The following is a 22105-nucleotide window of genomic DNA, read 5'->3' as shown; positions in this document are numbered from 1 at the left end:
TGATGATTGGATTGCTCCATTAGATACCAATGACACTTTTGGTTCATCTTTTCCTAGATTTGGATGAGTTATACTCGCCTATATATGGTTTGAGTTGAAAGTCTATGTTCGCATTATCCTGGAGTTTAGCCTTTGATTTGAGATTTGTTGGATTTGGAGTCGACACCAGTGTGCGAGAATCGACTCCCAACTTTTGTTGTGTAGCCTGTGAGTCAATCCATGTGTTGTGAGGGTTGACTCCTCTGTGTTTCAGTTTCTAGTTTGGCATCAAGCTTGACCCCTAGGTTTGCATGATCGACTCCTCTTTACTTGGTTAGAGTTTTGTTCACTTTGTTGAAGGTCGACTCTTGTGAGTGAAGGATTGACTCTTCTAGTGTTAGGATTTTTTTTAGCCTTGGTAGGCTTTTCAACCATAGATGCTTGTTATGCTAGTCTTGTGATTCGTGTTGAGTGTTGAATTATATTGAGACATGTTATAGTTTCATCCAACTTTTTTTTTTTTTATGTTTTCAGGTGTTGTAGGTAGGCAAATGGTACAACATGAGGAACTCGATGGTTTATGCGGCACTGGACTTGAGACTGCTTCTAGGAGTTAGTTTTGGTTTTTATACTCTGTTGTGCAGAGATGTTGTGGTTTTTAAACTCATACGTATTGAAATGAATGAAAAGTATTTTTGTGACAAACATTGTCTATGAAATAGAAATGTTTTGAGTAGTGACTCGGTGTTGAAATAGTATGTTAAGATTGACTTAAGGACGGTGCTAAAATGGTACATGTGAACATAGTAATGTTGACTTATAGTCGGTGTAATACATAAAAAAAATGATGATTTTGCAAAGATGTGCAAAGTATTTAAATATTTGAGGTATTGGTTTGAAACCTGTGTTTTGAAGAAGGGTTTTACAATAAGTGTCTTTGGTTGTGTTTTCGTTTCAAAAAAGAAATATTAAAATGATTTTAACAAAGAAAAAAAAATTTGAGCATCACACGGGTGGGCTTGAATTATTTATTATTTTTTTAATAATATATATTTTTAAACATTTAATTATTAGGTAGTAACTTAATAACTATTACTATTTACCTAATTAGTTACATTAATCTTGTGAAAATTAAAAAGATTAATTATTTTTTTTTAAAGGCAAGGTGGGGTTAGGCAAACTACTATCGAAAAAAACAGCCGTCCCATGTGGCGGAGGGATTTGATCCCGAGCCTTAAGCTTGACAGGGTACCCCTTACCGCATGGGATACCACTTCAGTGATAAAAAGATAATTAATTGGGTGCATAGAACCGCTTCACAATGGCTCATTAGGTTAATGGTCTGGGTCATGGGCTGCTCTTCAAACCCGAGCCCGAGCCCGAGCCTGAGCCCGAGCCCGAGCCCGTTACTAATCAGACCAAAACCTAACCCCCTTAATAAACGGGCTGGGCTATCTTCAGGTCAGGTGACACTTAAATCCCCGTGAGCCGAGCTCCAAACGAGGTCGTTCCGGCCGGATGCCCAACCCTAAGAAATAAGATCAAATTTGAGCCTAATTCAAATTTAGAAAATTCGTAAAATTTAGGCGGGTTACTGAAATTAAGTATAAAAATGGAGGGCCAACTTGAAATTTTTCCCTAAAAAAATAGTTTAACGCCGACAGGACTCGTCTGTCGCGACTCGCATCGAGAAATTTCGTGATCTTTTGATGAGGCTTTCTCGCCCATCCCTTGTTTCGGTGGGAGAGGAGATTCTAGGGTTTGCTTCCCTTCGTCTCCTTTCCCCAATTTCTCCGCGCCCTAGCGTTTCTCTGATCTAGAGCGTCCTCTCTCTCTCTCTCTCTCTCTGAGATTTGGGGTTTTCCCTCTCATGTCCTTATCTTTGTTGACTTGCCCTAGGTTTCGTAGATTTAGGGCTTTTTTGCTTGCTATTCTCGTTGGCTTTCCTCTAGGGTTACTTCTATTTAGGGCTTTTGTTTTTTTTTTCTCTCCTGGTATTTACTGGTTCTAGTTAGGGTTCCTGTGAATTAGGGTTGTCATCGCAGTTCTCGGCCTTCGATCTCGTGCTTTTTCTCGGACTAAGGTGTACGATGGATGGGAGCAGACCTGGGAGCCAGCGAGAGTACGGAAGGGATCGGTTCCGGCACCGAGATATCGACCACCGCCACCATCACGGGACGTCAGATAGAGGGGGGAAGAGTCAGGATCGGGTGTCCCGTGAGGCGGAGAACGGTAAAGTTCGCCACAGAGAGCAAAATCATGTCTCCTCGCGGAACCATTCTTCCTCTTCGTCTTCGTCGCGGAGCAGCCGTGGTTCGGATAGGAAGCCTGATCGGGAGCCCGGTGAGCTCTCGAGCGGGAGTGAGGGTAACGGGCCTGTCCATGAGGTTCAGATGACGGAGGCAAGGGTTTCAGTGTCGCCGAAGCCCTCGCCTGTACAAGTGAAGAAGAGGAAGTATTCCCCGATTGTTTGGGATATGGAGGAGAAGGTCCTGTCAAAATCTTATGCAGTGGATTTGGCAAGCGTGCCGGTGGTTGAGAATGGCTCGGTGGACAAATTTGAGCAGCGTTCGGCGGAAAAATTGTCGCCCTCACGGAATGATGAATATGAGGACGATGATTATGCACCAACTAGGGGCCTGTCAGCATCGAGATGGGCATATGACAACAATTTGGATGGTGAAGATGTGTATGACGAAGAGCATGCGGTGAAGAGGAAGAAGAGCGAAGAAACCACAGGAAAAGAAGCAGATGTGAGTCCCGAACTTGGTGAGCTCAGGGAAGATGGCACAGATGGTGTCCGAGCAAGGTCGTTATCTGGTTCCGATGAGGAAGAAAATCATAACGTGCGCCTTAGTGGTAATGAAAAGAAAGAAGAGGATGGTGAGGATGTACGGGGAGATATATCAGATGCAAATGATCTGATGGAAATTGATGGGGAGGATCATGCAGTGGACGAGAAGGATGAAGTCCGGAGTTCTGTATCAGGGACTAACTCCGATGTAGAAGTTGATGTTGATGATAATGGTGGTGGTGATGATAAGAAGGATGCGCCTGTTGCTGCTGCCGAGGTGTCACTACCTCGGAATATCAACATGTTACAGGGCTGTAGGAGCGTGGATGAGTTCGAGAGATTAAACAGGATAAATGAGGGCACTTACGGCGTGGTGTACAGAGCCAGGGATAAGAAGACGGGGGAGATTGTGGCTTTGAAGAAGGTGAAGATGGAGAAAGAAAGAGAAGGATTTCCACTAACTTCTTTGAGGGAAATAAATATCCTTCTGTCGTTTCACTATCCTTCCATAATTGATGTCAAGGAAGTTGTTGTGGGTAGTAACCTTGATAGCATTTTCATGGTAATGGAATACATGGACCATGATCTTAAGGCGTTGATGGAGACAATGAAGCAACCTTTTAGTCAGAGTGAAGTCAAGTGCCTCATGCTGCAGCTTTTGGAGGGCATTAAGTATCTTCATGACAATTGGGTGCTCCACAGGTATTCCATAGTCTTTCATGTATCTAAATTTGACACACTGGCAGTTGTTATTCTTAGTGCATGATGTTTGAATTTTTGTATTTAATGAACTCACCTTTTTAATTTTGCAGGGATTTGAAGACATCTAATCTTCTACTGAATAATCGTGGGGAGCTGAAGATATGTGATTTCGGGTTGGCTCGCCAGTATGGTAGCCCTCTGAGAGCTTACACCCAGTTGGTGGTCACACTGTGGTACAGGTATGCTTTACTTCAGCCATCTGATTGGGTTTCTTATTATTGTTCTTGTTTGCAATAATTTTTACTTTTATATTTGTTAGTTTTTATTCCATCATGTTTCTTTTCGAGAATCCATTGTCATGCTCACAAAATTACATAGACATGTGCAGAACACGCACGCATGACACAAAACCACTAGCAAGGTGAATTTGAATAAATTACACACTCAATGGAAGAACTCCGTACTTTATTTTTCAATCAGTTTCATTATTTGTTGCCAACTGTCAGATGCGGATGATGGAGTGGCGTTTGTGAATCCTTGAATGTTAGAAACGTGAAAATACCTTGCAATGATTAACCTATATGTATCTTCTTTCGGTCATGGGTATGTTTATGACCGATAAAGATCAGTAGAGGACTATGGTGAAGGCTAGTACATATGATTGACTCAGAAAGATGAAATTTATATCCATCAAGTACCTCATAAATTTGATGTGAGCATCTCCAAGGAATTGTTCCACCTCTACTCCAGCATGCATGACATTTTGGCCAATGCAAATACATGCTTTAGGGAACAAATTACTCATAAAAGATTGGATAAGTGGCGATGTACTTGTGTATGTAAATTAACATGTATGCACATTGTGAGATTGATAGTTGAAATTATATGCTTTAATTTAAATTATCAAAACATATTCATTTAGATAAATTAGGAATAAATTTTGTGATGTTCTTCAAACATAATAGAAAAGGAGGGTGTGACTGTGGGAGGGAGGGAGGGAGATTTGACAAATAACAGCACTTGGATAGCCAAATAATGGGATTTGACAAATGACAGCATGCAGGTACTATAATGAAATTTTGCAGCTTTCACTGTTTTTTTTTAATTACGTCTGACAACACATTAAAGTGTATCTCATGTTGTACATGGCATCTGATCTTGCTTATGGAACACTATCCCAAATGGGCATGTCCCTGGGACATAGTTGCCTACTTGTTTAGTTACGGCCAGGGAAAAAATGCAAGTAAATGTTTTTCTTAGAAAGACATCAATTTATTTTCAACTCATTTGATGGTAAGATACATTGTAGACGTAATGGCTCCTATCCATGTCTTTTAGAAAAAAATGTAGAAGAAAAGGAACAATGGTGCAACTTGTTCTCTTGGCAAAAAAGAAAAAGAGCTAGAATTCGTTTCCTTATTCTCACAGGCTCACAGCTTGTTCAGTTTTAATCTATTTGTTTTCTTCATCCAGCAATTGCTTTAAAATGTTTTTGATCTAGTTTATCTTGTTTTCTGTTGGTATTGTACTCTCTCCCTCAAATCTTTGTAAAGGTTTTTCTTTTCATACTTTGAAGTAGCTTGTTCTTACTCTCTCTTTTTGATGAGTTTCTAGAATTGTGGATTGTGATAGATGACTTGCCTCATCTATTTCTCAAGAATCAAGAGTACTTCTTTATGTTTGTACTTGATTAGTTCAAAATCTAGTAAGATTTTAGGTACTTTTTATTTTTCATTAGTGGGAGTTGTGTTTGGATATTCATGGTTTTCCTTATTTTTATTCTTCTACTTTAATTTTTATATGATATCTATATTAATTTGTTTACCTTACAACTCGATGTCTCTAATGATGGAAGTCATGCTATTTATGATGTTTCTTTCTTATGTTACAATTTACAGGTGATACGGAAAGATTTTTGGCACACATGCAACACTCTGCGATTCTTGGATTTTCTCAAGTTGAATTGTGTGATATGTAGTCACAAGATTGACCTTGTGACTAACAATCATGCTTCTACTTTCTCAGCTCTGGGGATGGCATCCCCACCTCTCACCAAAGCAAACATGCCTTTTGTGGTCTGAATAGTCTTTGGTTTTCCTTTCTTTGACCAAACCTGGTCAGTTCTTAGGCTTGTGCAGATAATTCTGCCTGGGCGACATGAAGCCTCATAAGCTTTGCTTGAAAAACTCATTAAATGAGATAGTTGAATTAGATAGGATCACTTTTTAAGGGTTTGGTTTTTAAGTTTATCTCTGCTTGATCTTTCAAGTCATTGGCATTTGTGGAAACTGGAAAAGGTTTAGAATCAGAGCATCCCTTTGTTATGTAGCATGGTTCTGTGGTGCTTGATTTGTGGTCATTGTTGGAATTTCTTGTGCTTCAAATAATCTTACACTGTGTGCAACATGTCTTGTTTGCAACATGTCTTGTTTGCATGATGCTTGCAATGCTAGTGCCATGATGATGATATGAAGAGTGTCAGAGTTGGTATATATATGCTCTTCATGTGTTTCCTGAAGAAAACAAATGAATCTCGTTCATCTTCATTTAGTTGGCGCTCTTGGACCCCTTGTGTGTCAGTTCAAACTTCAAAACATTAAGCAACTCTATTCCTGTTTACATATAGGCCCATTCTCAATTCTAATTAGTCCACTTTCCCATGACTATGACACCTATTTCATGTAAAATAAAGATATTTCCCTTTATCTGGTCATAGGTTTTACATGACTTGCTTACCTCTTGCATGCTATTATCCTTGTGTTGTCTTGATTTTATATTTGGTTTTTTTGTGGTAAATTTGGGTAACTTAGGGCTTGTTTGTTCTAAGCTATTTAGTCTTGTTGTCCATTGGAATTCTCATCTTCCTTATCCAGCATTCTGATAATGTCTCCTGTTGTTGATGACTAGGGCCCCAGAACTTCTTCTAGGAGCAAAGCTATACTCAACAGCTATTGACATGTGGTCTTTGGGATGCATAATGGCTGAACTTTTGGCCAAGGAACCATTATTCTGTGGGAAAACTGAAATCGACCAGCTTGACAAAGTAATCTCAATTCTGCATAAATAATTCTTTTATTTTTTTATTTTTCTTCTTCTTTTTTTTTTTCATTTTTCTTCCTTTCTCTCATTTGGTTCTGTCAAATTAATGTAATCCTGTTTTTTGCTTGAGTGCAGATATTCAGGATATTGGGCACACCAAATGAAAAAATATGGCCAGGTTATGCCAAATTGCCAGGCGTCAAGTGCAATTTTGTCAAACAACCGTAAGTATCTATTCATTTTCCGAATATAAAATATAGCACTGTTGACTGAGCGTATCTAACACAATCATGTGGCATATTTTTATTTGTTCAATTCTTTCTTATATTCTGATTTTTTCCTATATACTGTTTTCCCAGGAAAATGGGTGATTGTGGTCAGGCTTTCTAGCTTGCCATCGTGGTACTTCCAATTTGGTGATATGTTTGATTTTTTTAACTGTAATTACTAATGTTTTTCTTCAGGTACAATAAGCTCCGAGAGAAGTTCCCAAAATTCACGGCCACTTCTTTCTCTGGAAAGCCGACTCTATCAGATGCTGGGTTTGATCTGCTGAACAAACTTCTTACTTATGACCCTGAAAAGGTAATTAACCAAACAAGATCTCTTAACCATTAGGTTTGATTCTTTCTTTTCTTGAGTGGGCCATAGGCATTCAAGGTTTGCTATTTGCTTTTGTGTAATTGCAGCGGATAACAGCAGAGGATGCTCTGAAGCATGACTGGTTCCGTGAGTTTCCTCCTCCCAAGTCCAAAGAATTTATGCCAACATTTCCTGCTCAAAATGCTCATGATAGGTACTAGCCTTTGCATGTGGCAAGTTCTATAGTCTTTTAATGTCATTTTTTTGCAGTTATCTTTGACTGCTCTCTTTAATCAACTCTCTTGGTCATATTAATTCACGTTCTCTCTGAAATGACTTCTTTTAAATTTTCTTTTTCCATAAACCGCAGGCGTTTACGAAGAGTTATGAAGAGTCCAGATCCATTAGAAGAGTTGAGGAAGAAAGAACTGCAGCAGGGCGAGTTTTTGGGCGCTGCCAGTTTGTTTGGCTAGCTGGTTAATCAATGTCAAATTGCTAGTGAGGAAGTAAGCGGTGAACATTGCACCCAAATCAATTTATTGAGGTGAGACAATGCATAATGGTAGGGCCTTGCCCTTATCTACTTGCTTAGTCAATTGGAAGGAACAAACCAAAAAAATGAAAAAGAAAAGGGAGACACCTGCATAGCATACAAAATTGCAAAAACTTCTGTGCAATGTTCTGAGATGGCTAATGCTAGTCCTTTGCAACCATCAAAGATGAGAAATCATGTGTAAAGGAGATATTCTTCTTTCTTTTCTTCCTTCTAGTGAACTATGTTGCAGGTCTTTTTCTGGCTTTCAGCTCCAGAGGTCGTTAAAACAATGCATACATTATGCAGCATGCATGATAAGGTGTGGAAAGCAGCCTTTTGTATGTAACATATTTTCTTTCTGACTCATTGTAACATTGTTCCAGAAACCTTGTACACTAATTAATGGATACATTCTTATATTTCCAATGCTTGCTTGCTCTTTTCTCTTCCAAAGCATGGTCTTTTAATCTCCACATTGTGTTTGCAAGAGACGGGTGGTGTGAGGTGGAGGGCGAGTTCTTTGCTTTTCATACCAGACGAACTGGAAAGCAGATTTTTCACTATAAAGGTAATTTGTTGATTCTATAACTCTGGAATATAAAGCAAAGATGGAGTTTTGCTTTCCTTCATGTATGGACAGATTCCCGTGCAAGGTGTGAATGTGATAGTGCCAGTTTTATCGTTATATGTTCATGAACATTTTGTATTTTGCCGGTACACATTTCTGAGGGGTGCAGTTTCTGTAATTGTACTGAAGAGGATTGAAGGTTTTATAATGTTTGTCCTGCATCATGCCAACTTGGTGTTCCCATATGCATAAAATGATAAGGTTGGGTTGTGTGTGTGTTCAAGTCTGGCTTCATAAGTATACAATATTTAAGAGCAGTTCTTTGAGCGACTTGAGGTCCTTTTTATCTTGGCTGTTCAGTTCATGTCTATCCCGGAATAGAGTGCATATTGAGTCTCATATGGCAATGTATACTTCTTTCATTAAAACTTGGGAACAATATCAAAGCCCTACAAAAAACTTATTTCTATTACTGCTTTCTGGTCAATGATTTATGACATGGATTAATAATGGGATGATTTTCTTGCATATACAACGTGAGGATATTCTTCATGGTTCTTTTATTCTATATCTGTCAAATGTGCTGATGCCACTCACACATGTGAATGAGGATGGTGAAATAATGATAAAATTTAGTCTTGGAACCAGATCATGGAATCAGCTGTCAGTGATGTTGGTGCTTTAGTTCTTATCTGCGACCTTAATGCTTTTTGGTTAATGCTTGTTTCTTCTTTAATTTTATTTTTGAGTAACAATGCTGGGAGGAGGAAGTGTCATTCTGAATGTATCTCCAATGGCACAGCTATCTCTTCTTTGGTTAATGTGTTGATGGAGGTTCAATATCAATATTTAAAACAAGTGGCTATGAAATGGTTGTTACAGTGGATTCATTATTAATTCAGTATCAATAAATGCTATTGTCAAATTGAACTCTGTTTCTTGATTTAAATTAAGTTTACATGCGGTGTTGTTCAATTCGCTGCTAGCTATGTCACAGGGATTCGGCTAGCAGGGTGCCGCACGGGACACGACGCGGGTGCGGCACCGGATGCGGTCAACCCGACCCTGGGTGCGGTCAATGCACCCAGGGTCATTTTGATCCAATTTTTGGACTTAAAAAAAATTGTCAAGAATTTTTTTTTGCCCTATATGTCACAGGGATTCTCCAACTAGGCACCCGTGTCGCACCCGCACTCGCACCCGCACCCGCACCCGATGCGGTCAACCTAACCCTGGGTGCAATCAACACACCCAGGGTCATTTATGTCCAACTTTTGGACTTTATATATATATATATATATATATATATATATATATATATATATATATATATATATATATATATATAAATTTTTATATTTTTGCCGCACACCCGCACCCATGTGACAGGTTGCTAGCTTTTCCCCAAAATCTTTCTTTTCATGCTGTGCAGTTTTCCGTCCTGTGTTTTGCAAAAGGTTCATTTGTTGAACTGATTGGTATGATATGGCTCAATCTAGTGTGTAAAGTGTTACCCCTTAATCAGCAGCATTATCTGCACTCTGCAGTCAATTATGCAGCCAATACTGTGAGGCTGCAATGCCTTTATTTTTACGAAGATGCTGCTGCTGCTGCCAAGTTTGCTGTGTTGTGTCAAATGTTCATGTTATTGGATGGTCACTACATCAGTGGAACATGTTGAAATTTTTTTAGGACCTCTGATTTGTTTAATTGTATGAAGTCTATGGTGTCCACTTTCAAACTCACCTTTGCCTCTTTGTTCATCTTTTGTGGGTTTTAAATAACTGATGTTCAGTGTCATGAGTCGAGTTTGTGCCACCCATCTATTATCTACTTATTGTCTGTTCTGTCATCAAGAAGGCATTGAATTTTCATGACGCTCTTGCACAAATGTTACTGCAGTACCAAGCAAGCAGGTCTTTCAGATCATTCAGAACTTTTAGAACCATGGTTTAACCATGCTCATATCCGGTAGGAGTCTGCATTTAGGTACATTTCTTGTCCTTGTTTTTTATTTCATGAAGAATATATTGTGTTCACCTATGCAAATTATAATGGTACTCCACTTTGCTGAACTCAGTAATTGTATTTAGGAACTTGTTTTAGTATTCATTGTCATGGTAGCCTTTGTCTCATCTTGGGTTATTTGATATGCATATCAAAAAATTTATATCTTATGCAAATCCTCGATCATGTTTGTTTCTCGAGACTTGGATACCTCTGTGCATTCCTGAGGCTGCAATTAATTGTTTAATCTTTTTTTTCATCATCAAAGGCAAAAGAAGACCTTGAGTTGTGTGTTTACCTTGTCGCCATTCCATCACATGCTTATAAAAGATTATTCAAATGAACATTAGTGTAACTGGTAGCAGTGGCAGTTCTGCTTGCAGTAAAATGTATCTTGGGAAGACCATGACATTACCCTAAGGTGTTCCAGCACTCAGCTATTAATAACACCATTAATCAACTAATTCTTTGTTAGATTTCAAAAAAGAACATGTTGATCGCTATATTTTGCTTGGAATCAACCTTTCATTTATGAATCCATAGAAGATTTTTTAATCAGAAATTTCCTTTTTGAATCTTGGCGATGTGAGGAAGGCAGTAGATAGCAAATTTCTATTTCAGTGAAAGGTTTCATCATTTTCATATATATGTAAACATTCTTTTGCATGAAGGCACTTGCTGCTTATGAGACTGCATTGTGAGAAAGGTAGTAGGTAGAAAGAGAAACTATTGCATTGCTCTTATGAGACTTTGCAATGTTAGAAAGGTAGTAGGTAGCAAGAGAAACTGTTGCGGCTATCATGAGCTGTGCTGATAGTAGTGAAACTCCTCATCCATCCAAATTCAATCAAGGCACCATGCGGAATTTGTTGTCTTTCACATTATGATGATCGATGCTTGTGTGCCATATTAACTTTCTTGTATTAGAAAGTGAAAAAGGATACTAGGACTATGGTTAGAGAGATTGGCATGCCCCCTAATTACCTCCTGTGTGAGGGGTAGCAAAAATAGGTTATATTTGCAAATTAACCTTAATTAGGGCTTACAAATAATTCACCACATTAATTGCAATCCAACAATACTACTAAGGGTGAAGGGTCATCGGCGTGGGTCACCTTTTTTGGCATCTTTTTGGCAATGAACATGTGTCTTATTGGGCCCAATGATTTTAATGTTTCGTGGCCATGAGAGAGAGAGAGAGAGAGAGAGAGAGAGAGAGAGAGAGAGAGATGCATGCACACATGGGGGGATACATGCATTGATGGTTTCACTGAGGCTTGCATGATGGTATTCCTAGGGGAAAGAGGGAGGTATGCATTTTCATTTGTGATGGTTGTTTGCATTGGCAATCAGTGGGATGTACGCATGGTAAAAATCAGAGTTGCTAGTCGAGGAAGCGGAAGCGGGAAACAAGACACTTCTAAAATTTTGGAAAGCGGGAAGCGCATGATGACTTAGAAGTGAATCGAGAATCGTCTTGAAAGCGAGAAGGGAACCAAACCAGGATTCGAAGGGAGAATGAAGAAGGAAGCGACCTAGGATTTGAGTGAGAAGCGAAAATGTAATTATATTTTCCTAATTTACCAAAATGCAAGATTTATGTTATCATTAACAAAATAAAACATGAGTAGATAACATGTTGCAAGCATTTAATAAATAATACATATTCATGTTGCAACCATTTAACAAATGCATCCTGTCGCAATCATTTAATAAATAATACATCAAGAGGAGTTCATATTACAGTTACAAGTTGCAACCATTTAACAAATGCATCCTGTTGCAAGCATTTAATAAATAATACATGAAGAAAAAATCATAATTCATATTCATATTGCAACTATTTAACAAATGCAACCTGATACAATCATTTAATAAATACTATATTAAAAAAACTAATAAATTTGATTAAGAAGCGTACCTTTTTTAAGAAATGAATCAAATGACTTGTTATTTGAGGTTATGATCTCTACAACAATAAACTAAAAGATTACATGAAGATATGGTTAAATTTTTAAATGCACAAAACAAATTATGTATTTAAGGCTTTAAGCACTAAAAAACATAATTTAATTTCAAACATTACCAAGTTTAAATTATAAATTTTAAAATTTAACATAATTCAATACTTCACTTCAACATTCAAATTTCAAACTTCAAATTACCCAAATCAAACCAACAAAATATTACAACTCCATAACAAAAAAGTCTATGCCAAATGGTCAAAGCAACATAAGTTTCTAAAGTCCAACACTCCAACTACATAATCAAAATAAGTAATCAAAGATTCAAGAGTTCATTTTATAGTCAATAATCAATAATTTGTTATCTTTCTCTTCCCCTTCAGGTCAACAATAGTTATGGAGGAACTTCCTCTTGCCTCTCCATGCCCTCCATTCCTTCAACTTCCTTCATTTCCTGTAATAAATATGTTAAAATGTTCAAAAATCTTAATTTAAATCATAACCAATACATATATATAGAAGAAAGTAAAAAAAAACATGATACATAATTCATACTTTGCCTAGGTCTGCTGCTAAAGAAACGATCAATCTGGCCCTAGGGAACTGACAATCGCTCTTGTATATTACTAGTCCTAGCCCTAGCTCTATTTAATTGATATGAATCTTCTTGAACCTCATTTTTACGTGTGATTATCTGAGGCAATGGGGCTCTTGATTGTGCATCTTTGGTTTTGAAAATAGTACTTGATTGTTGTGCACTATCATCCAAGTCTCTCTAGCACATGTCCTCTAATCCCAACGTATTTTCTTCTACATCTGAAAGTTTTAGATTGATATCCCATTTTTTGACTAGGTCCTTTTTTGTAGTGATTGTTTCACCTTTTTATGACAAGAATTTAAAATATGAATGCTAACAAATAATCAATGATACATAAATATTTTATAAGATATTAAATCAAAAGTAAAAAAAAAAACTTTAATTATTCTTGTCAATCAAATGAAGATTCGAATCAATATGCACCAAGGTATAAACATGATCTTCGTTGGGCCTATTTCTTTTAACTAGTGTTATCAAAATCGCGCCTTGAGGCGTGCCTCGCCTTGAGGCGAGGCCCTTTGCTGCTCCAGGCGCCTGCCCGAGGCGTGAGGCGCAAAAAAAAAAGATCTCATATATTTTAAGAAATCAGTTTCTTACTTTTATTAATCAATTTCAGTTTCTTAGTTACTTTTATATGTTATGTTTATTAATTTCTTTATTTATTTACTTTTTATTAGTTTCTTTACTTTTTATATGTTAATCTCATATATTTTAACTTTCATAGGTTAATCTCATATTTTTTAACTTTTATAGGTTAATCTCATGTTTTTAAGTATTTATTTGAGATCTTCTATTGCTTACTGGTTGTTGCTTTATAGGATATTATATTTTTCAATTATGTAATCCGTTTATTAGTTACTTTTATATGTTAATCTTCTCATATTTTTAGTGCTTATTTGAGATTTTCTATTTCTTATTGGTTGTTACTTCATCAATAAAGCATTTCTTTATTTATTTGTATTTTTAGATATTTTTTAATATTTTTTAAAAGTTTTCAAAAAAAATTTGAGGCTTATGCTTTACGCATCGCCTCGGTTTTTGGTGAAGCACCTCGCTATACCTCAACGATTTTCATAACACTGCTTTTAACGTTATGAATGTAGCTATAGGTGCTCCACACTCTTTCGATCGAAGATGTGTTGATAGGTTGAGATAAAACCTTAATGACTAATGCTCTCAACTCAAGCATATTATCACCAATTAAGGACTGACATTGTAGAATTCAAAGCATCTATTCTTGTTGCATTCTAGCTAAATTTTTTACTTTTTTGATGCAAAAGCCACAAGTTGTGACCTGTAAAGTGAAGTCTTCTTCATTTCCACTAGATATGATATCAAGCGTGAGCATTGTACCATCTAAAATATCATTGTTTTTTTTCTACAGAAAGGAAAAAGATTGTTGAGCTATAACAAAAAAATGCAAATGAAAGAATAAAATAATTAAATCATTAAAGTTTAAAATTGAAACTTTATCAAATAGATAGAATAAAATCCTTACTTGGATAAACTCGTTTGACCCCTTCTGGTGCTGGGTTCTTGATATACTCTGGCTCATAATATTACGGAGTAAGCATGTAGGCTAAGTGACAGACTCGGCTAGGGAGGTGCCGCACCCGAGTCGACACGTCCCGACACGGGTGCGAACATGGGTGCGGCTTCAGACTTGGCCTGGACTCAGTCAACACCGAGTCAGACTCTGTCAACGAGTCGAGGCCGAGTCTGTCCACATTTTGGACTCGGTCAACTTTGATTGAGTCCAAAAATGTCTATTTTTAGGGTGAAAAACTGAAAAAATGATTTTTTATATATTTAAAAAATATATATATATATATATATATATATATATATATATATATAAAAGAGATGGTGTTGTGCACAGTGCACAGTGGACTGTGCTGTGCTGTAGTCACAGACTGTGACTGTGCATAGTTACAGACACAGTCACAGACTGTGCTGTGTTTGTGCACTTTTTAAAATAAAATAAATATATATATATATATATATATATATATATATATATATATATATATATATATATATATATATATATATATATATATATATATATATATATATATATATATATATAGCCGAGTCCCCGTGTCCAAAATTTTAAAATTGCACCGCACCCGTGTCGCACCCGCACCCATTTGACATAGCATGTAGGCTAGACTATGGAGGGACACATTCATGCTATTCCATCTTTTTGAGAAAATCTTATGAATCTTTTCATACAAATCTAGTTATCATTTTAAATTGTTTTTTATCTCCCTCAACATATTGTCCATGCCTTCATACACTTCATTAATTATAGGGCCTTTTTTATCATCAAATTTGATCATCTTATAGATGGGTTTTGTGATCAATAATGCTAAATGAACAAAATCTCAATATTCTTCATCAAAAACAATATTTTTTGTTGTAATAACCCTCATTTTCATAGTCTCTTCAGTGCATGATTGTTTCCGCTCACTCCATCTATTTGATATGATCAAGCTTTCCTTTACATCAAGCAAGCGCTTCGTAGTAGTGTAATGTGAATCCAACATTGTCTTTGCAATCTTTATTAGCTCCAATATTTCATTGCTTCTAAAGATTGCTAATGCTTTTGAATGATTTGTGATATATTTCACAATTTCTTTACTTTGCAAATATGTCTCTCTCAGCCAATGAAACTCATGTGTCAAATCTTTGACGATTAAATTGAAGTTGTGTTTATCACTTGCACCACATTAGAAGTCCCTCGCATATAAAAACATCGACCCAAAACAATTTGATTGAAGTATATTTATCAGGTGCTTGTTCTTTATATTTGTCTAACCATTTGAGACAATGAAAACTCCAAACTCAAACTTTTTTTTGAAATTCGCTTAACTCTTTGTAAACACACTCTTTTTCATTGTCAAACAACATTGTTCGGGCTTTTTCATACAATGGAGGTTGATATCCTCACACTTTACTAACTACCGATATCATTTCTTCCCAATATGATGTTCGAAACACATTGAAAGGTGTGCCATTTTCACATAAAAACCTAATAACTTTATGATCTACATCATCTCTTTCTACCATTTTAAAGGTATCACAAATATCGACAGTGCATCGACTAGATGCAAAAGATGGAGTCATAGGCATAGGCTTCGGTTTATCTGTTCTTGATATTTTCAATTGAAATGCGCCCGATGAAGCTTCCACTCGTTGAACCTGCTTCTTAATTTTTTTTGCCAACTCTTTACTTTTTTCAACCGCAGAACAAAAGGCAACCTCAACACTCTTTTCCTTTGGAACTCCTATCAAATGTACAAAAACTCGAGTATATGATGCATGATAAATAGTTTTGCAGTGCTTGCACATAAACACATGAGTTCCACCTTGCTTGCCTTGCCCACTTTTCTTTTGTCTCCATACATGTCGCAATAATATTGTTGTTTTATGCATGCTAGGTGGTTTTGGTCATCTTCATAGTACCCATCTATGTCATATTCTTCTTCATCTTTCTCATCGAAACAAGCTTCATCCGCTTCCTCAAACTCATATAGACAATCAGACTCCTTATCATTTCTATCATTCTCAACACCACTAGCATATTCATGCTCCAAATTGCGAAGAGAATCATCCTTCTCACCATAATAGAGAGGGGAGAGAGAGTGATAGAGATAGAGCGAGAGAGAGGGCGTACCTAAAGACACCCATGGTTATCGGAGGCTGGAGAAAGTTGATGGAGGTCATCGGAGAGAACAAGAGAGTTTGGATTTGGGAAAGTCAAACTCTCGACTTTCCCTTTTATAATGCACAATGACATTATACCCTTAAAAGGGTATTTTTTTTTATTTTTCGTAAAAATTATAAAAGGTAGGGCTAAAAATGTCTATTATTGAGAAGCTCAATTCCCATTTAGGGGAATCACGCTTCCCATTTAAAACTTGTGCTTCCCCATACATTTTGGAACCGCTGCGTTTTGTGCTTCCGAAGCGTGTTTCGGGGAAGTGCGCTTCCCCACATCTGTAGGTGCTTCCGGTAACCCTGGTAAGAATCATGGATTGTGATGGTTGTTTGCATTGGCAATCAGTGGGATGCACGCATGGTAGGAATCATGGGTCATGAATCGTAATGGTTTTTGCATTGACAATCAGTGGGATGTGCGAGCGATTGTTGCATTGGGGACATGATGGTTGCATTGAGGAATGCAGGGAATTCACGTGTGATGCACATGGATGGAGATCGTGAAATGGAGATGGTATGTTGCAATTTTCGTAGACAGGTTAGAATTTGTTCAATGAATTATGATAGAATGATTGAAGAAATTGTTGTAGTTTTTGAGTCTTTGACATGCTTCTTCTAGTGCTTGAAACGAGCCAAGCGTTGTTTGTTTAGTTGTATGAAATCTTTTATATTTTGCAATTGTTTGTATTGTTCTTGTTGCTGTTGGAGCTCTGAAGTTAAGTTTGAGCAAGCAGTGACTAGTTCTACCAATATTGAGTATGTAGTCTTTGTTGATGCCACCATGTTTGAAGCTGTTCTTTAATAGTTGGATGGGTCTCTTACAACAGTTGTAACCGAGTGGTTGTTGCTTGTAGCATTCTAGTTTCTTTGTATGTGTTTCTAAACGTGTCTTCTTTGTTATATTTGATTTCCTGTAGCTCATGGTTAATTGCAGAAGTCAAATATGAGGTTCTTTGCATGTTTGCTTCTATATGTTGTAGATGATCACATAGTTGTAAGTACATGTGAAGGCGGTGGATAACATGAGTGACTAATGTTATATATTGCACTTATTTGCACCATAGTGTTGGATTGCAGTCCATGTTTCTATAGATCTTTTTTAATGTTAATATTGTGATGAGTTGAGTAAAAAAAATATTGAAAAGTAGATATTATTAGATATCATTCTGTTACCGTGAATGGTACTTTTGTCACGATGAGTATTGGCTTTGATCCTTTCATTTTGAGCAGCGGGTGGTAAGCTGACAGTGAAGGAACTGGTTACTATAAATAGGTGCTTATCTCCTAGCTGATGGGTTCAACTTCAAAAGGGGAATTGTGTGCCCTGCCCCTCGCCTCTAGGCAGATGCATTTTAAGCCAATATTCTACAAGAACCCATCCAATAAGATTAACAACGCCTATTACCTTTTCATGTTGCACAAGCTCTGGCATTGTCTTCTTGGTTATCACTCTTTTGAGAATCTTTAAGGAGCAGACACCTTCACTGAGATTTACCCTTGCAGGTAATTGTAATGTTTTATTCTTAATTAGTTCCCCATGGTAACTCATATTTGCTACTAACCCAGGTACCTTCCTCTGTTTTTTTCTTCGCTCTTCCCTGATCTGAACGTGTTGGTGAACACTATCCACATATATGTTGTTCCTATCAGATAAGTGCCCTGTGGCAAACTAGTCATGCAAGTATTCTCTTGGATCATTCTCAATATGCCTGAGGTAATTGTGTTTTGGTAGCACTTCATTGTGCTTTTGGATGCTGTTATATATACACATAGTGCATGTATGTTTTATGCATTTATATGTGTTTGAGATTTTCTATATTATCTTCATTTTTCAACGAGGTTATCTATGGATTTGTTGGGCTTTCTCATTTAACCGAGAAAGCCATATGCCAAAGCCTGGTCTTAGGCTCATCTATTTAAATAAGCTTTGAACTTGGTTTACTGAATCTTGTTTAAGGTCACTTAAAAACCATACAATGTTTTCCAATAACAATGTTTTCTTTGTTGCATTGAATCTTGAGAACACCATTTTAGATTTAAAGTTAGAATTATCATTCCCTGAAACCAATGGGTGAAGTTTTATGTAGGAAGTACCATGTGCAGCCCTAAACTCACCCCTGCAACCTTTCTTCTGGAAGCACTTGTACGATACATGCCTATACCAGCATCCATGTGACATAGCTTGTTTCTCATTGATCACCATTATCTAAACCTAGATTTCTTTTCTTCTTCTTGCGTCCCTAATTATAAGCTGGCATCAAGGCAACATCCTTTCATGATTTGGAAAAGGTATCTCTAGCCTTGTGACAGCTTATTTCTCATTGATCTGCCATTATCTCCTAATCATAAGCTGCGGTTGAGGTAGTATCCTTTCATGATTTGTAAAAGTACCTCTAGTGGCAAAATGATTGGTCAGAATTTTCTCTTGAAATGTCATCGGATCATTCCATCTTCTACACGCTCCAGGTCTTTCTGCTTATCTTGTGAATCTTTCCTATTGACGGATGACTGGAATTTTGGTTGAGTTGTGTGGATGGTACCAGGTTGATCTACGCATTAGTGTTCTGTCTCCATGTATGCCTGTCTATCTCCTTAATTTGTGTCCAGGACAAACTTTTGTTCTTGGCATGGTGTTGGAATTGTTTATTCTTGAACATGATTCTGGTGAATCTATGCAATGCGTCATTGCTGGAACATTGGGTGCAGAACAGATGCTTTGGAGGTTATGTATAGTGGGAGATCATACAGCTTAAGCTGAGGCTTACCACTTCAACCCTTTTTTGTCATATCTGTTTTACTCTTCTCTAATAAGTGTATGATTTTCTGGGCACCTTGATCTCATGTTCTGATTTATTCTTTATGAGAACTGCAATTGGTATTCTTTAGTGCAAGTCAGACTTGCTGCTTTCATGTCCATTTTTCTCAAAATTGGGCTTTCTTTCGGTCCCAACTCTACTCTACTGCCTGCTGTCTTCAACTGATTTTGAAGGTGCTCTTGGTAAAGTGGCAGGAGCAAATCATTGCAACCTATAATAAATTCTCTGCCGCTACTAAATTCTGGATCCGACTTTGAGCCATGAAAATTTGGTTGCATTGAAGACTTTGAGTCTGCAATTCAAGTAGTAGCGTGGAGGGTTTCTAGGGTTGCTCTCTTATTCAAATCCGATAGTTTCTATGCTGGTTTTGTTTTCGACCATGGTTTGGTTATTAGTGGTCCTATGCTTGTGGTACATGCTATCAATTGTCCCTTACATCTGATAATATTTCATGTCCATGTTCAATGAGCGTTGTTCCAGTTCTGGCTTATTTCTCCAATTTTAAAGTTTAGATTCTTTGGAAGATCATCCATCCACAAGAATTGCAAGCAGCTTTTGGCGAACTTGAAGGCAGACTGGTGCTAGAGAACAGTGGACAGAGGAGCAAGCATGATTGTGTTATTCATGGATTTTTTTGCGAAAATAGTAGATATGGATTGGATAGTCTTCATATAGATGATTTTCATTGCTTGGTGTATAATGCGAAGATCATGAAATGTTCTCTGCTATCATCAATTGCCATGTACCCTAGGTCTGGATTAATATTTTTGAACTAGGGTATATCATTTTTTCTGAATGCTTCGTTCAGGTTCACAGGTTCATTTAGGTGGATTGCATTTATAGTGGTTGCATTGATCTGTGCCAAAAATGTTCTTTAATTAAAAGCGTTCATGCCTTTGTTTTGTGTTTAATGAATCTTGATATTATCCTCCCCAGGGTGGGCCGATTCACTTGTGACTTGTCGGTGCCACCATGACTCATGATCGAAGTTGCTGGCGATTGCACTCGATATCATTGGAGGTGCATGTATTTGGCCGTCAAACCACAAGGCATGAGTCTGCCTGCTTGCCTTTTCAATGCTTACGTAGGTTTCTCTTGTTAGGTTTTGCCTGCGTTAAAATGTCTTGAAAATTTTGCTTGTATTTGGGCTCTGAAAATCTTGTGAACTTAGGTGCCGGCGACTGTCATGCTTTTTGTGTGTTGAACTGTTGATCAAGGATTTGCTAACATGAATGTGGCGATGTTGGCAGTCTGTTTTTCTTCCCAACAGCGAACGACTCATCTTTATGGGATTTGTATCCTGCGTCTACTGAGTACTGACTTCATTCCATGCCTGAAAACCCCTTTTTTTTTTATAACCCAAGGGAAACCCCTTCCATCACTAACCGCACATTGGCTGGCCTTTGGTTGGTAAAACCCTCGAGGTTCCCCTACCCACCGAAGAGTACACTCACTGTTCCTGCTTGGATGTCACTTACAGGCTGGGCCGAGAGGTGTCATGTTAACCATGACCCTGTTTTGCATCAGTATAAACTCCATGATTACTCCCTCCCTTACTGTTCTCTACCTCCTCCGACCAGGGATAGTTTCCTGTTGGCTTCATCCTTGCGGCAGAGGACACGCACTCTAGATATTAAGCTCATGATGTTTTTTAACTTGATCTCCTTATGCCGAACCACCTAGCCAGGTGTGTGGAGCCCTTCCATATCAGGGCTTCATGATACTCGAGCCTAGGCCCTGTCTGGATCGTGCCGAGGCAAAAACCAGGACCAGTGCCACAGATAATAAGGTCATGCTCCGCATAAGCACGGTTCATGGGTATGGGGGTTAAACACCATAACTGAGCCCTTTCAAACGGACCATGCGTGACTAAATGTTTTGCATCAGTATGATTGTCATCATCCTTTCATTTGCTAACGAGGAAAAGATGGAGGTCCTACTAGAGTACAAATTCGGTATGGATGAAGGTCAGCGCACTTGGGTGAATGGCTGTCCTCTGTTTTTTTTTTAAATCTAGTGAGTAATATTCTTTCCACCCTCATCTCTTTTAAGAACCTTTGTTATCTTTAGCTCGTTTGTCCTTGTCACGTAAAGAGAAGGAAAAAATTGTTGAAGCATTTTGTTATTATAGCCGTCGAAGTCATGTGGAGCATCTGCAGGGAATAAAGTGCCAGAAGCGCGAAGCATTTAAGCTCTCTTTGGGGTATCAGGGAGTAGGGTTGCAAATGGGTTGGGTCTTGACCGATATGATGAAAGCAGCAGTTGCGGACGAAAGAATTTGTTCTGTTTTGAAAGTCCATTGGACCTGGAAATTTAAAGTTACGGGTCCTATCGGATCTGGATAGGACCTATCACAAAGCAAATGCTACCTTCCATGATTCGCGTAAAGGAGTCAGACTTTTGAGCTGGGCTTATTACAAAAATTGTCACTGCCAGATATTTTTTCCTAAATGGTGGTGATTTTGTTTTGGGACCATGGATATGGTATCGTGAAAGCTGGTTCCAGTCTTGAATTCAGAACTCTCTGTGAGCTCTTAATTGGACTCGAGCTTCGAACTGAGTTCATTATTATTGTAAAATCGGATGTAGGACCCATTTTCGTCCCGTTTGCAATGCTACCTGAGTACGCAAACGTGCCACTCTCCCAGACCAATCTCGCAGGCTTGCTTCCTTGTTTTGGAGGTGGGAGAACATGAGCAAAAGGGGAACCCACTAGGGGAAGCAGTTGCTGACGCCAGTTTCTCAGACCAACTTCCACTCCAAGGAAGGTGATAGTTTTTTTTTTTGGAAAGGCAAGC

The 22105-nt window shown here is 37.8% G+C and overlaps 1 protein-coding gene and 1 long non-coding RNA gene across 3 annotated transcripts; both read left to right on the top strand.

Moving 5' to 3' along the window:
- Positions 1-1664: 1664 nt before the first annotated feature.
- Positions 1665-8057, top strand: LOC149829823 (cyclin-dependent kinase G-2-like). 2 transcript variants are annotated; one of them, XR_016433750.1, is made up of 8 exons: positions 1665-3475; positions 3586-3714; positions 6383-6518; positions 6650-6738; positions 6874-6890; positions 6979-7099; positions 7204-7310; positions 7467-8057. XR_016433750.1 is itself a non-coding variant. In XM_090016103.1 (7 exons), the coding sequence occupies exons 1-7, from the start codon at positions 2070-2072 to the stop codon at positions 7567-7569; spliced, it is 2091 nt and encodes a 696-aa protein (XP_089872229.1). In that variant the 5' UTR covers positions 1665-2069; the 3' UTR covers positions 7570-8057. The 2 variants fall into 2 exon arrangements, 1 of the variants encoding a protein (XP_089872229.1); XM_090016103.1 differs by lacking the exon at positions 6874-6890.
- A 1632-nt stretch (positions 8058-9689) lies between these two features.
- LOC149829822 (uncharacterized) lies at positions 9690-20381 on the top strand. Its single transcript, XR_016433751.1, has 4 exons — positions 9690-10188; positions 17722-17994; positions 18142-18205; positions 20244-20381. It is a non-coding gene; the product is annotated as an uncharacterized LOC149829822 (long non-coding RNA).
- The last annotated feature ends 1724 nt before the right edge of the window (positions 20382-22105 follow it).

Source organism: Nuphar pumila, chromosome 8 (genome assembly GCF_984573655.1).
Source record: "Nuphar pumila chromosome 8, dmNupPumi1.hap1.1, whole genome shotgun sequence".
NCBI classification, from domain to species: Eukaryota; Viridiplantae; Streptophyta; class Magnoliopsida; order Nymphaeales; family Nymphaeaceae; genus Nuphar; species Nuphar pumila.
This window is presented reverse-complemented; position numbering and strand designations above follow the sequence as displayed.